The following is a 16,723-nucleotide window of genomic DNA, read 5'->3' as shown; positions in this document are numbered from 1 at the left end:
GCAGACCCATTCATTTCAATGGGTCCGCAAAAAACACGGACAGCACACCGTCACACCGTGTGCTGTCCGCATCAGTATGTCCGTTCCATTGCTCCGCAAAAAAAATAGTGCATGTCCTATTTTTTTCTAGTTTGCAGACAAGGATAGGCAAAAAAAAAACGGATGCCATACGGAACGTCATCCTTTTTTTTGCGGATCCGCAATTTGCGGACCGCAAAACACATACGGTCGTGTGCATGTAGCCTAAGGTGCAGTTTTGTACATGCCCGGGGCATTGGGGAAGCCCAGTTACCATAGGAGGAGGAGAAGTACTTGATTGCATTGGCCTATTATTGGCCTCTTCCATTCAAAGTTAATAGAAGAGGAATGATTTCTGCTGCAGTCATTTTCCCCCCATTCATTTCTAATGATTATCGGCAGCACATTACACAGGAAGATGTGCTGCCAATAATTGTGCATCTTACAACTGGATGAAACATGCAAATTCGATGAAAAATCAGTGTTTACTTATTTATCAACTTATCGGCAACACCATTATACTGGTCAGTTATTGGTATCGAGCGTTAAGGTCTGAAAACCATCCAGTCTAATAATAGCAACTCATGGATCCTTTTACACTGCAGATTTTTCTGCTCAAAACAAGCACCAATTTACATTGAGCAATCATTGGTACTGTATCTGCTCTGAGCAACTGTTTGGGCATATACATGTGTACACGGCGGACTGCCACTTCTGGGCTTTTACAGTACTGACAGGGCAATGAGATGAGACTGGCGGGTTTCTTTCCTATGTGTAACATGAAAGAAATCCGCTAGTCGTGGGCAGGAGGAGGGGGGAAGGTCGGCTCCATGAATGATCGTTATTAGGATCGTTTGTCCCTCATACACTTTACACCATGTTGGTAACACCCCCTGTTTACATGTGCTACAAACCAGCGAGCCTTTCTTTACATGCATAAAAGAACCAGTCAGTGTTTGCTGATTTGTCAGCTGATCACAGCCCTGTGTATACTGGCCAATGATCGGGAATGAATGCTCTTACAAATGTTCATTTGGCCAATCATCTATCTCTGTAAAGGGCCTTAAAAGGGTTTTCCATGATTTTTTAACTGATGACCTATCCATTTCACTTGATTGGGGCTAAGCTGCTCCTAGGCCATGTGACACATGAACATGTCATCACTTGGCCTAGGAAAAGCAGAGAGAAGGCCGCGGCGCTCAAACAGCTGATCGATGGGGGGCCCAGGTGTCGGACCCCCACCGATCAGATACTGAGGATAGGTCATCAGTGTAAACATTGTTAAATGGCCCGGTTAAACAAACTGACTTTTTTTTTGGGGGGGGGGGAAACTTAGCATACACAGTATAAATGTTACTAACTGTATGGGAAAAATAATGAACACTGCTATTACATTATCTTCCTACTTAAAGAAGAAAAGCTGATGCATGCTTACTTGAAATACAAAGCCAGGTCTGTTGCGATAATTGCAATATCCATCATATGGATGGCATGATCATATTGTCTCCTGTTGAGGTTTTGGTAGATGTTTATTGTCTATGAACAAGACACCAGGCATTAGAGGGATATCATGGAAAGAGAAAATAAAGAAGGTAAGCATACTGTATAGCCATGATAGTCTCATAATAGAAGGACATAGCTGGTGGTAAATTGTATGTTCATCTTTGAATATCATTTAATACTTTAAATTCATAAAACTCAACTTGTATAAATTAATTTGCACTTTATTACAGTCTAGAGCTACATCCACACTTCTTGTAGTTTTTAATTTTTTTATTCTGTATCTCATAGTGGGAATGCACCTACAATGTGAATTTCAGACCCCTCCATGATTTCTAAGTGGGAGAATTTGCAAAATCGCAGGGTGTTCAAATACTTCTGTTCCTCACTATAACTAGGATGATTAAATTGGTCAAATGGGTCTTACAAAGACAACCCCTGATCACCTGATCCTCATGGGTCTGGTTACACTTACCCCTAGTGATCAGCTGTCCTTGCTGGGAAAGTCATGCCTGATCATACATTTTCCCTACTAATACATGTTGGTCTCAAGTCTGCCTGAGACTGTCACTGTTTGTCTGCTATGACACATATAGATGATTCCAAGCAAATTCAAAACTTTTATAAGGTCTATATACCTTAACGGCTCATTCACAGGACAGTGAAAAATGGACCAATTAAAGTTTATAGGGCTATTCACATTGATGTTTTTTTTTTAACTACCAGTAAACAGCAGCCATCAAAATATAGGATATGTCCTTTTTTGGCTCTTTTTCACAGCCATACAGACCCATTGAAATCAATGTGTTGAGTTAGTCGAGTGCATCTGACTAATGGGCATTAGAAAACGGGTACACTGTGCCAAAAATGGGCCTTTCATGATTCAAGAAGCATCAGGTCCTGGTGTCAGTGTCAGTGCAGAGCAAGTGTATGAGTTGATTCGATTTTTACATTTTTGGCACTACTAGAGGAACTGGTAGTGGTGGCACAACTGGAGTAACATACATATTGAGGCACTAGGGTCAATTACTTTTACTAGTGGCACAAAAGGGGCCATTACCTACACTTGGAGCACAATGGGGGTCATTACTGTACTTATACTGGGGAAGTACTGAGGGCGGCCATTACTTATACTGGGGGGCACTATTTTGGCCACTACCTATACTGGGAGGCACTCTAGGATCCATTTTTCATACTGGAGGGCACTATGATGGCCATTACTCATACTGGGGTGGACTCTATGAGGCAAATTCTTAACAATGGGGGTACTATGGGGTGCATTGGATGTCCAGAAGGCACTATAGGGGCATCACATATACTGAGGGCACTGTAGGGGTTGGGATTTAAAAAAAAGCCTATGAAATCCAGGTTCCAAACTGTCATAAAAAGCAAATAAATAGACGAAAAATTGATGCAAAATGGCCATGACAGTTTATCAATTTCTATTAGGCGTTTTTTCACTTTCATGTGAATGCAGCCTAACAAAACATATGGATGTGAAGGGACACTAGAACCCATACATGGACAGCAGCTAATTGGAAGATGGGACACTTTCATTGATGTATTTATGGCAGTGTGGGTAAAACATAATTCTGTGGGCTCCTAAAAATTATTTACACAAGCTTAGAAGTAACCAAACTAGGCCAAATTTTGTAATCTTAGATGGTTTAGCATTCAATGATAAACTGTAAATGTTATCTATTCATGGAAAACTTGTTCTTGAGGGTCTACAGTATCGTCAGGTAGCAGAAACAAATGAAAAGAGAGCTCATATTACCAAAAAATATATAAATTTTATTATCATATATTTAAAATAACAAAAAGAGATAAATAAATGCATGGGATGCCGTGAAACAAGGTGATGAGGGCGGAGAAAAAGCAGAGCGCCACCCTGGGAAGAAAGGTACACACGGAATGAACATAAAAAGATCAAAGTACAATCATGTCTAACATGGGAAAGAAGAATCCTGGGTACAGTGCCCAACCCATGGAAAGAATATGTGAATAGTAAAATACAATATTAGGTAGAGCAAGGTCAGCTCCTGCATCCCCACTGGATAAAGTTGCAGAAGTAAGTAGCATGAGGGACAAAGTGTGAGTAGACACAAATGACCACAAGACCAGCGGGGGGCAGGGTGAACCAGAGCTCACCTGAGAAGACCGTGTGCAAGAAGACCCAGGGTGGCGCTACCCCAACGCGCGTTTCGGCGTACCTTCGTCAGGGGGTCCTGACGAAGGTACGCCGAAACGCGCGTTGGGGTAGCGCCACCCTGGGTCTTCTTGCACACGGTCTTCTCAGGTGAGCTCTGGTTCACCCTGCCCCCCGCTGGTCTTGTGGTCATTTGTGTCTACTCACACTTTGTCCCTCATGCTACTTACTTCTGCAACTTTATCCAGTGGGGATGCAGGAGCTGACCTTGCTCTACCTAATATTGTATTTTACTATTCACATATTCTTTCCATGGGTTGGGCACTGTACCCAGGATTCTTCTTTCCCATGTTAGACATGATTGTACTTTGATCTTTTTATGTTCATTCCGTGTGTACCTTTCTTCCCAGGGTGGCACTCTGCTTTTTCTCAGCCCTCATCACCTTGTTTCACGGCATCCCATGCATTTATTTATCTCTTTTTGTTATTTTAAATATATGATAATAAAATTTATATATTTTTTGGTAATATGAGCTCTCTTTTCATTTGTTTCTGCTGTTTCACTCGGGAGCTTTTACCGAGTTACACTTTAGGTATATCCCCTGTGGCTACCAAGGGTGGGCATTGTTCCTTACCTGCCCTGGGGATATCCTGGGTCATTTTTGTTTATCTGACTAATACTTACTGAGTATCGTCAGGTAGTATCAGATATTTATTCAATATTACCTCATCTTTAAGTAGTGTTTTGCTGAATTCTAAATGATGCCTTTCTAGGATAGATGAACCGTGGAGCTTTGCTAGTGGATGTCCTGATCTGAAAAGAACAGCAATTAAAGCCTTAGTTTACATACTAATCCATTAGATGAGGAATGAAAAATGATCTTATGGCAAATGTTATGCCCAGTCCACACAACATTATGCATTGGTGTGTAACACTAAACATCATTCCCCATCTACCAAAGTTTTGAACCAATACTACATATGAACACCATCCATAGAGCATTTGTTCCCTAGTAAGCATCTAATAACATGAATACCCAATATATTTTTCTTCACATCTTTGTTCCTTTTCTCCAGCTAAACTGGTGAAAATAACCTGTCACGAACCAGTGGGTGTGAACCCACTGTGCCACATGTCCTACCTCCTCTAAGGACGTTGTCTAAGTGAACCCCTTGATCTTTACAGTACCCTTGATGGTGGGGATTCCCGAGGTGAACACCAGGTCGCTACCTCTTGAGGAGTATAGGCACACGAGGCCTCTGGTCCAGGCAGACCAGGAGGTACCTGAGAAAGGTACCAGAGCTACAGGCGTTGTCAGCAGGCTGAATCCTAACCAGGAGCAACAGTGCAAGACTGAAGGATGAGGCAGAGGTGAAGTCAGATAGGCAATAGGTCAGGGCAGGCAGCACAGGTACAGGTCAGGCAAACCGGGATCGGCAACAGGAGAGTCTAGGCAAGCAGGAAGGGATCAAACAGGTAGCAGAGTCCAGGAATACAAGTACGATTCAGGAACACAAGCGGATATCAGGAACCTTAGCAGGACACAAGGACCTTGACACTGAGATATTTGGGAAGGGCGCCGAGCCACTTATATATGTGCAGGAGGGCTAGGATTGGTTGGTGAGGTCAAATGATCCAACCCATGAAATACAGGAAGTGACACACGCTGGCCCTTAAGGAAATGCTGTAGGAAGCAAGCAGCAACCATGCTGTGGCCAAGGCTGAAAGGAAATACTGGCAGCAGATCACCACTGAACACGGGGCCCGGGACCGCGACGGTAAGCACGAGAACAGCGGCTCACAGCAGCCACTGTTACATAACCTATATAATGGTACGACAATGTTCCACTCAATGCCCACAATATGTCTGTAATGCAATCTGGAACTTAAAGGGGTTGGCCACTTTGCAGTTACTGTTGACCAACGTGTTTGTAAGATGATTATATAATACTTACTAATACAGTCTTTGTTTATATTCTGCACCATTTTCTATATTTCTTAAAGTATGCTGCCTTGTTAGCCAAGTCTTTTGTGTTGACTACATAGAGATCCTGTCCATAAAATGGCTGCTGGTCATCCAGGAAAATCACCTAACCCTGATGTCTCCTCCATTCAAATAAACTGTACCTGCCATCTGCACTTGCTCTGTTGGGAGTACAGTGCAGGTGCAGTGTGTTTGAATAAAGGAGACTGTGATTTGCCTGGTCACATGACCCTCCATCAGCAGCCATTTTATGGACAGCACAAAAAACTTGGCAAACAATGGTGCATATCTTATAAAATATAGAAAAAGGCACAGCATTTTAACAAAGGCTGTATTAGTAAGCACCATATAATCATCTCATAAGCACATTTGTCAACAGTAGCAGAAAGTGGCCAACCCCTTTAACCTTAGCCTTTCACCTTAAAATGCCCAGGCATTTGAGAAATAGCTCACGTCCAGTAGTAAAAAGTACGTCCATAAGGCTAGGTTCACATCTGCCTTCTGGTATTCTGGTAGTCTGGCAGAGGAACAGACTTCTGGAATTACCACATCCGGCAAAGCCAGAGATTGCTGGGGCCCACCGGATCCCTATTCTCTAATGCAGTGTTTTGTTTTTCTTTCAGGCAGAAAGCATGAAGTAATAGTAATGATTTATTCTCTACAGGGAATATAGTGGCACCGATTGGTGAGAATTGAATCTGAGCAGCAGAAAAATGCATACTTATGCAATTAATATATACCATAGTTTCTCGGAAAATAGCCCCTCCCCTTTTCATTACATGTGGCTGCATCCTAGGCAAGCGTCAATCAAAATATAACAGTTCTAAAGAAATGTCCAATTTATATTACATTACAGCAGAAATGTGTAAATAGTGTCTAAGTAAACTTACTTCATCTGGTACAGGTTATTAGTACCTCGATGGTCAATATCATGGCAGAATGCAGCAGTCACCATTGCCATGGCCTCCAGATCTGTATAATAACGTTTTAAGTTTCCTGTCTAAAAAAGAGAAATAGAAAGCCATACCCAACTGAAGAAGAAGTGAAGCTGGGCTTAAATGGTTATAGTTATTTGGGTGTAATGCAGCGTAGACTGTTTTCACTGGCATCATGGCCCTGTTCCCTCGGAATTGTGTTGTCCCTGAGGGGGCAGAATAGTCATGTCTGCTGCTCTGCCTATCAAAAAAACAAACCTGAGATCTGACTGTCCACTATAGAATACTTTTGCAGTCTATGGGATTTTCACTAGCTGCCTATCAGGCCATGCTTTGGGCACGGCTCTGCAGGAGGATTGCTGAGAAAGTCCTAGAAGCCTTCCAAAGGCTGTCATAGCAATGGATCAGAGCCCCACGGTTTTGTAGCAGGGGCTTTGATTGGAGAACAGTGGGAGCCCATTCTCTTTGTCTAACTACTCAGATGCCATGGTTGCTATTGATCACAGCATCTAAGGGATTAAATGATCAGGATTGGAGTTATCTTTGATCCATGTCTTTGATCATTTCTTATTTTTTTCAGGCAGCAAGGTGATTAAAAACATGGCATCTTGGGCACATCTAAGGGGTTAAATGACTTGGATTAGCATTATTTAGAATCCTGGTCGTTGTGGGTACTTGCCAGCTGTATCACACATTCGGCACCAGCCGCATATAGAGCACGATGCTGCTCCATACACTTATACTACACAAATGACGAACAGTTATGTTGTGGCGTGTGTAAGGGTCAAAATAAATATGAAAGCATTCTACACTATAAATATTATTAGGATTATTACTTCCTTACCATAAGGAGAGTGAACATGGTTTGTCCCACGTTGAAGCCATGCCGCCAGTTGTGATAGGTAATTTTTCTGTATCCTTTGCTTACTGAGAATATGAACCGCACTAAAACCTGTGTGACAACTCATATTGGTAAAAATGTTCATGTAAAGCACAGGTAGAAACAGAAAATATCATGAAAACACGAGGGGTTCATTGCACATTGCTATAGAGATCATTTTAATATTACTGCAACACTCTAGGTGAAATTTTAGATAATCTTCAGACCCATGGGAGATAACTTTTACCATACCAGATTTTGATCTTGATGATCAAAGTCACAATAAAAAGTTCCAATCACGTAGCTTAGGCTACTTTCCCACTTGCATTCAGAGCGGATCCGTCTGGTGTCTGCACAGACGGATCCGCTCTTATAATGCAGATGATGGGATCAGTTCAGAACGGATCCGTGTGAAAGTTGCTCAAATGGATCCGTCCAGACTTTACATTGAAAGTCAATGGGGGACGGATCCGTTTGAAAATTGAGCCATATTGTGTCAACTTCAAATGAATCCGTCCCCATTGACTTACATTGTAAGTCTGGACGGATCTGTTTGCCTCCGCACGGCCAGGCGGACACCCGAACGCTGCAAGCAGCGTTCAGGTGTCCGCCTGCTGGGGGGAGCAGAGGACAAACGCTGCCAGACTGATGCATTCTGAGCGGATCCGCATCCACTCAGAATGCATTAGGGCTGGACGGATGCATTCGGGGCCGCTTGTGAGCCCCTTCAAACGGAACTCACAAGCGGAGCCCCGAACTCTAGTGTGAAAGTAGCCTTAATGGTACTTGCGCTGCAGGTCCCAGAAGTGAAGTGGGTATGTTCACACAAAAGGTACGATACAACATTATTTGAACCGCGCTGCTTGCTACACCGTTGACACTTTATCCTTTGTTGCAATCGTCCACATAGTCCGACACAGGACATCAATACTCCATATATTGGTGTAACTGGACTTCTATCGGCTCCTCTGTAGAGTATCAAAAATCACACAATAGTGAGGTACCACAGCTCTGTGACGAGAAACAGATTTTGTGATATGCTGGCAATTTTATTCTGTTTGTGAGTATAATAAAATCACTGATTTTAACTATATCGAAGGTACCTCACTACTATGTGATTTTTTAAAACTCTACAGAGGAGCCGATAGAGGTCCAGTTACACCAATATATGGAGTATTGATGTCCTGTGTCGGACAATGTGGATGATTGCAACAAAGGAAAAAGTGTCAACGGTGTAGCAAGCAGCGCGGTTCCAATAACGTTGTATTCATCTTGATGATGGCTGCATAATTAAGCTCCACTATTCGACTGATTCTAGTTACCTCTAAAGGCCATTTTACACAGGCTGACAAGGCAATTATCGAAAAAGAACTGTGTGTTCCCAATAATTGCCTGACGTTAGCAATGGGGAAATTGTCTCGGACCCTTTTCCATAGTTCTCTTTGAATGGCACTCATTCTTTTGTATCCCTGTCTCCTGTACATTTATTGACGTCAATTGCTTTTCTTTATCAGGCATTTCAGGCTTAGGCGTAGTTGACCAAATTCTTCTTCAATGGGATGGATTGACTAGAAGTCTATAACAATGTTATTACTAATATTCTTCACATTTACTCAGCTCTCCAGTTGCATTATATTAGTTTCTTGCCTTATAATGTAACTTTTTAAGAGAGTTCTAGCCCAGCATGTCTTTCTTTGAGATGTCTATCAAACCTATTTCATCCCCATGCTGTAACAATTACCTTACCTCTTGAGGTATATGGAATTTGTCAACCACTTCTAACTCGTAGTACATCTGAATTGCACATTTTACTAAGAACAGCTCTGTTTGAGGCAAATCACTGAAGTGGAACTCATAAATCTCAGCTTTCTCTGGATCAGGCAGTTCTTCTTGCTGTAGGAACAGAAACAATTATAGCAGTTAGCCAGTAACAGGTTTTCTCATTGTGTTCATGTTATCATTACAGAATATAATAATATCTGTCTTATCTAAGGCAGAGGTGCACAACCTGCTTCCCATGATCATCAGGACACAGATGGGAAGGGAACAGTCGGGATGTATGAGTTTTATTGTAAACTATTGCCACTCAGTGATAAAAAGCTATGACCTACAGTTTGACCACCATGATTTCAGTGATGCTGTCGGAGCACCTGCCAAATCAGTGGCAGGAGCAGACTGCGGCATAGTTCCCTGTTCCTGCTTCAGCTACTTCGATAGGAGTACATTTCTGTAACAACACTTTCAACGATGTGATCAAATTGATTGCACAAGGAAGCCACTTGTAAAGGTGACTGCCAGTCTCAGCAGCATGATAGCCTCTGCAGGCATTTCCATAGAAAGCCATAGGTCTTATTTCTATACACACACAAAAAAAAATGCTGCCATGCAAAAAGTATGCCTGCATATTCTGTGCAAAATAATAAAATGTACAGTTAATGAGACAAAATTTGTACATGTGAATCACTTAAAATTACATGCAAAAGCAATTTTTAAACAAAGTATGTTACTGAAATATACTGTATATTATTTCATTAAATACATACAACATAAAATAACCCTGACATATTTGGTATCTCTGTGTGCACAACAACCTGCATAAATAAACAGGCCAAGAAAAAAAAAGGAACTGTGGGGATTTTTGCTATTAGCTGTGATAATCTCATGAAAGTTATTTTATTAGAGCTTCTACCAGGGGTGCCACCTGAGCCCTCCTCACTGCTGCAGGCCAGGTACATAATGACCTGATGCCTCTGAGGAAGTTAATGCTGGGAGCATCAATTACTTATGTATCTGTCCAATGACTGCAGATGCACTCCTGGATTCAATTGTATCTCTGTCCTCAGGATAGTGATACAGTTAAATACTGAAGCAGGACATAGGAGCCTGTGGCTCCCTGCTGTTCACCCTCAAAGGCCACAAGTCACTATATAAGGCAGGGTACAGATGGCACAGGGACACAAGCACCTCAGGCCACATGCTGGAAAAGGCCTGTGGCCTTCACCGGAGATGGCAACTTTGAACAGCATTAGGGTATTTGATTTATTTTCTTCTTTCCTTGGCCACTTGGGGAGCATACTACTGGGGCACTATAGCGGTCATTAGTAAGGGAAATCCAGGCAGCATGCTGAAGGTAGGGTTGGCTTGGTGCTGTGGCCCACATCTCACCTCCCCCTGCTCCATATCTGAATTAAAGACAATTGGATGAAGAGGAGGACAGAACGTGGTGGCTATTGATGGCCACCACAGAAGGACAGCTTCTGGAACAGTTGATTTATTGCTGCACTGAGATATTTGGTTCTGCTGGGATGGTATTTTGTGCTGTATTAGTGTTGGCCATTCTACTTGTTTTGGCTCTGTCTACTTGTATTGCTCCACCTTTTGTCTATTTGGACCTGCCTAGTGCCTACAACATAGTCCACTTTTAGGTTTTTATCCAGGATCACTTTAAATTCTTAGTCCCCCTTGGCTTTGATATTCAGATATATCTGCTTACCTCTCCCAGCTCACAGCAAGCCCCTTAATTTCCTGTTTCCTGTCACATGTGCTCTCCTTTTAAAGGAAGAGAGGTACTTGCTGCATTATCCCCTGTTACATCATCTCCTCCATAAGTGCGGGTCTGAGTGATGAGACCACCACCAATCTCTAGAACAAGGGGAGCATATTGCGTTCTCTCTCCTAGTTGCTGAAGAGGGAATCGGCATGCTTCTCTCTCCACGTTGTAGAGATTGGTGGGAGGTCTCAGCCAGGGGTCGAGTGGAGGGGGAACGCATGGGAACGGCGTTCCTGCACTTTTTTCATGGCAGGAACGCCGTTCCCTTTCAGCCTCAAGCCAGGAGAACACAGCTGAATCAGATTCACAGGGGGAGACGGAGCGCACTGTGCAGGGCAGGTTAAGGGAGGAGGGGCGGCTTCAGTTGAGAGGAAGCTGTCTGTGCGGTGCCGCTGCCTGCGACTCCTCTCATGGCGCCCCGCCCCCTAATGACATCATCTCCTTCACTACGAGATCATTTAGAATGTCTTTTAGAAAAGTTTGTCCTGGGATTCGAACTCACGACCTCTACACATCAGAGGAAGGCATTTACCCTCACAGCCATGAAAGCCGTCTAGGTAAATGCTTAAAAAAAAAAATATAAGACTTCTAATTATACCTAGTGTACTGATATCTAGTGTACAACCATACACATGACAGCTGCCCACTGTGTATGGATGTAGCAGAGCTGGGTGCTGGGTGTGTTGGGGCAGCTGTCATGTGTATGGTTGTACACTAGGTATCAGTACACTAGGTATAAGTAGAAGTCTTATTTTTTTTTTTTAAACAGCTACCTTGACAGCTTTTATGGCTGTGAGGGTAAATGCCTTGCCTCTGATGTGTAGAGGTCATGAGTTCGAATCCCAGGACAAACTTTTCTAAAAGTGTTTTTTTTTTTTTATAAGACTTCTACTGATACCTAGTTTACTGATACCAAGTGTACAACCATACACATGACAGCTGCCCACTGTGTATGGATGTAGCAGGGCTGGGTGTGTTGGGGCAGCTGTCATGTGTATGGTTGTACACTAGGTATCAGTACACTAGGTATAAGTAGAAGTCTTAGTTTTTTTTTTTTAAGCAACTACCTCAACAGATTTTATGGCTGTGAGGGTAAATGCCTTGCCTGTAATGTGTAGAGGTCATGAGTTCGAATCCCAGGACAAACTTTTCTAAAAGTGTTTTTTTTTTTTATAAGACTTCTACTGATACCTAGTTTACTGATACCAAGTGTACAACCATACACATGACAGCTGCCCACTGTGTATGGATGTAGCAGAGCTGGGTGTATTGGGGCAGCTGTCATGTGTATGGTTGTACACTAGGTATCAGTACACTAGGTATAAGTAGAAGTCTTAGTTTTTTTTTTTTAAGCAACTACCTCAACAGCTTTTATGGCTGTGAGGGTAAATGCCTTGCCTGTAATGTGTAGAGGTCATGAGTTCGAATCCCAGGACAAACTAAAAGTGTTTTTTTTTCTTTTTCTGATACTTCTACTGATACCTTGTGTACTGATACCTAGTGTACAACCATACACATGACAGCTGCCCCAACACACCCAGCTCTGCTACATCCATACACAGTGGGCAAAGTTACCTACAGTAGAAGTCTTATATATATATTTTTTTAAGTAGCAAGCTAGACAGCTTTCATAGCTGTGAGGGCATATGCCTTGCTTCTGCTGTGTAGAGGTCATGAGATCGAATCCCAGGACAAACTTTTCTAAAAGTGCTATTTTTTTAATTTATTTTTTAGTCCGCAGCGACACAAATTACAGCATGCTAGATTTTCTGTGCTTTTTTATTTTTTGGAGGGGGGGGGGGGTTGCAGTGGATCTTGGGTGAGTTCCCACACTTTTTTTCCCAGGACTTGACCCCTGGTCTCAGCACTCAGGACCCCAGAGTTCAAAACTTATGATACATCTCTATGACATATCAAAGGTTTTTTTTAAGTTAGTGACTCTTTAAGGCAAAATTTGCCTTGATAGTGCTCAACTTTTTCTCACAGGATAGCATCTTGTTTAGCTGGAAACGTTGTCTGAACCACTAGTTATTTCCTGTTGGGAATCACCACTCTCCATAACAGCTCCCTCAGACTGGGAAGGTTCACCAATATTTTCTGATGGTAGGACTTTTAAATGTCAGGCATTGCTGATATAAAAGTGTCCATCTTCCTTGTATTTCCTTTCTTGGCCATTGTCACGGGCAGTAGGTTTGGACCCACTATATCAACTGATCAGTCAGACAGTGCGCTAGTAGTAAGGGCGTTATCCTGGTGGTCCCATGTTTTTTTACCCTTTAACAGTTATACAGGGATCCAGTCCTTGCTGTAGGGGAGCCATCAGGCTGCTTCCACGTGTAATAGTCCTGGTGCAGTTGGCAGATGACCCATTGGGGGTCAGAGAAACCAGTGTGAAATACTGAGGGATCCAGCAATACTCATAGTCAGTAAACAGGCAGAGGTCAGTGCAGGCAGCAAAGGATCATTACAGTAGGCAGGCTAATGTTTGGGCAAGCTGCAGAGTATCAGAGTTGCTTAACAGGCAAAGGTACTGTATGGTACACTTGCAGACAATCAGAATAGCACACCTTCACTGGTAAACTAGAAAGCCAGGAACCTAAGATCAGGCACCCTCCTACTGGGGAAGGTGCCCTATGTAGTTATCATTATGGGAGACTTTAATCTTCCTGATGTAAGCTGGAAAACCAAAATAGCTAGTTCTGCCAGGAGTACAGATATTCTAAATTCCCTACTGGGATTATCTCTACATCAAGTAGTTGAGGAGCCAACCCGGAAGGAGGCCATTTTAGATTTAGTATTCAAAAATGGGAATTTGGTATCTGAAATTACTGTAGGGGAAAGCTTGGGATCTAGTGATCACCAGTCAGTGTGGTTTACTATGTAAGTACAGTGACTGATTCACACCACACAAAAACAAAAGTTTTAGATTTTAGAAAAACTGACTTTTCTAAAATTAGATTAGTGGTATACGAGTCTCTATCAGATTGGAACAGTTTCAATGGAGTCCAGGAGAAATGGGACTACTTAAAAGTGGCACTATTGAAGGCAACTGAAAATTGCATTAGACTTGTCAGTAAAAGCAATAAAAGGAAGAGACCACTGTGGTACTCAGCAGAAGTGGCCAAAATCATTAAAAACAAAAAGATAGCATTTAGTAATAAAAAAAAAAAAATGAGGATGACAGATTGGGCAGAGAGAGGCCAAACAAGTTATAAAAGCTTCTAAAGCGCAGGCAGAAGAGAAATTATCTCAGTCAGTGAAAAAAGGCGATAAGACATTCTTCAGATACATAAATGAAAAAAGGAAACTAAAACAAGGAATTACCAAATTAAAAACAAAAGAAGGAAGGTATATGGAAGAAGATAAAGAACTAGCTGACTGCCTCAATTAATACTTCTGTTCAGTTTATACAAAGGAAAATTAAGGAAAAGGACCTCAGTTAGGAAGGAAGACTAATGAATCTTTTGATGCATGTGTCTTTACAGAGGAAGAGGTTCTAAGTCAGCTGTCTAAAATTAATACCAATAAGTCACAGGGGCCTGATGGGATACACCCAAAGCTATTAAAAGAGCTCAGCGGTGAACTAGCAAAACCATTAACAGATTTATTTAACCAATCACTGGCAACAGGAGTCGTCCCAGAAGATTGGAAATTAGCAAATGTGCCCATTCACAAGAAAGGTAGTAGGGAGGAATCGGGCATCTATAGGCCAGTAAGCCTGACATCAATAGTGGGGAAATTAATGGAAACCATACTCAAGGAGAATATTGTGGAACATCTAAAATCCCATGGATTGAAAGATCAAAAACAGCATGGGTTTACTTCATGGAGATCATGTCAAACTAATCTTATTGATTTTTTTGATTGGGTGACTAAAATAATAGATGGCGGAGGTGCAGTAGACATCGCTTATCCAGACTTTAGTAAGGCTTTTGATACTGTCTCACATAGAAGGCTTATCAATAAATTGCAGTCTTTGGGCTTGATCTCCCATATTGTTGAATGGATTAGGCAGTGGCTGAGGGACAGGCAACAGAGGGTTGTAGTCAATGGAGTATATTCAGACCATGGTCTTGTTACCAGTGGGGTACCTCAGGGATCTGTTCTGGGACCCATATTGTTTAATATCTTTATCAGAGAAATTGCAGAAGGCCTCGATGGTAAGGTGTGTCTTTTTGCTGATGACACAAAGATTTGTAACAGGGTTGATGTTCCTGGAGGGATACACCAAATGGAAAAGGATTTAGGAAAACTAGAGGAATGGTCAAAAAACTGGCAACTAAAATTTAATGTTGATAAGTGCAAGATAATGCACCTGGGGCGTAAAAACCCAAGAGCATAACATAAAATCAGTGATACAGTCCTAACCTCAGTATCAGAGGAAAGGGATTTAGGGGTCATTATTTCAGAAGACTTAAAGGTAGGCAGACAATGTTATAGAGCAGCATGAAATGCTAGCAGAATGCTTGGGTGTATAGGGAGAGGCATTACCAGTAGAAAGAGGGAGGTGCTCATGCCGCTCTACAGAGCACTAGTGAGACCTCATTTGGAGTATTGTGCGCAGTACTGGAAACCATATCTCCAGAAGGATATTGATACTTTGGAGAGAGTTCAGAGAAGAGCTACTAAACTGGTACATGGATTGCAGGATAAAACTTACCAGGAAAGATTAAAGGACCTTAACATGTATAGCTTGGAAGAAAGACGAGACAGAGGGGATATGATAGAAACTTTTAAATACATAAAGGGAATCAACAAGGTAAAAGAGGAGAGAATATTTAAAAGAAGAAAAACTGCTACAAGAGGACATAGTTTTAAATTAGAGGGGCAAAAGTTTAAAAGTAATATCAGGAAGTATTACTTTACTGAGAGAGTAGTGGATGCATGGAATAGCCTTCCTGCAGAAGTGGTAGCTGCAAATACAGTGAAGGAGTTTAAGCATGCATGGGATAGGCATAAGGCCAGCCTTCATATAAGATAGGGCCAGGGGCTATTCATAGTATTCAGTATATTGGGCAGACTAGATGGGCCAAATGGTTGTTATCTGCCGACACATTCTATGTTTCTATATCCTGACACAGACAGACATAAGCTGGGGAAGAATTAGGAAATGCCCTATGGGAGAGAACTGCCTGCAGGAGAGGCACAAAACTCCAACGGCCAGGCCTGCTGTGGGTGAGAAAGAGGAGCAACAGGGTGTCCATACCGCAGGTCAGAGATGGAAGCGTAAGTAAGGCAGCACCTATGTCCACTCTGGAGTGGAGCAGTGGCAGGCCATCATGCTAACATCCACTACCTAGTATTCTGCTTGGTCATATATTGGAAAGGTCTTATCATTATGCCTTTGACGTACAACAACCTTATCTCCCTTCCGCATGGTAGTTGGCTGGACATTCTGACTATTGTCTGTTTCATCTTCTCCTTGTTATTTCAGTATGTTGGTCTTACTTGGAACTCTGGTAAGACAGGTAGTCCATGGTAATACATAATGCAAGGAGTTCTGTTTAGTAGTTGCGTAGGCATAGCATTGGCTGTAGTTGCCCATAGATTTATACTGTGTTTGTTCCAATTTGTGTGCTCCAAGTAAACAGCTTTAACTCTCTTTCCTAAACTGCACATGAATCATTTCATTATTATATTAGCTTGTGGCCAGCAAGTTGTTACCTTCCTGTGGGTGGACCCGAGATATTCAGAAAATTGTACAAA

General features: G+C 42.2%; 1 protein-coding gene across 2 annotated transcripts in view; it reads right to left on the bottom strand.

Moving 5' to 3' along the window:
* Positions 1-16,723, bottom strand: part of PDE6A (phosphodiesterase 6A) — a 147,180-nt gene that overhangs the window by 7,745 nt on the left and 122,712 nt on the right. For both annotated transcript variants that reach the window (XM_044277463.1, XM_044277464.1), the window contains exons 12-16: positions 9,214-9,360; positions 7,432-7,539; positions 6,543-6,652; positions 4,394-4,481; positions 1,454-1,554 (exon numbers count right to left, since the gene is read on the bottom strand). In XM_044277463.1, the coding sequence (XP_044133398.1) occupies positions 1,454-1,554; positions 4,394-4,481; positions 6,543-6,652; positions 7,432-7,539; positions 9,214-9,360 (554 nt within the window). The remainder of the gene's footprint in view (positions 1-1,453; positions 1,555-4,393; positions 4,482-6,542; positions 6,653-7,431; positions 7,540-9,213; positions 9,361-16,723) is intronic.

The sequence above is a fragment of the Bufo gargarizans genome, chromosome 2 (assembly GCF_014858855.1).
Source record: "Bufo gargarizans isolate SCDJY-AF-19 chromosome 2, ASM1485885v1, whole genome shotgun sequence".
NCBI classification, from domain to species: domain Eukaryota; kingdom Metazoa; phylum Chordata; class Amphibia; order Anura; family Bufonidae; genus Bufo; species Bufo gargarizans.
The sequence above is the reverse complement of the archived record's forward strand: the minus strand, read 5'-3'. Positions and strand labels throughout refer to the sequence as shown.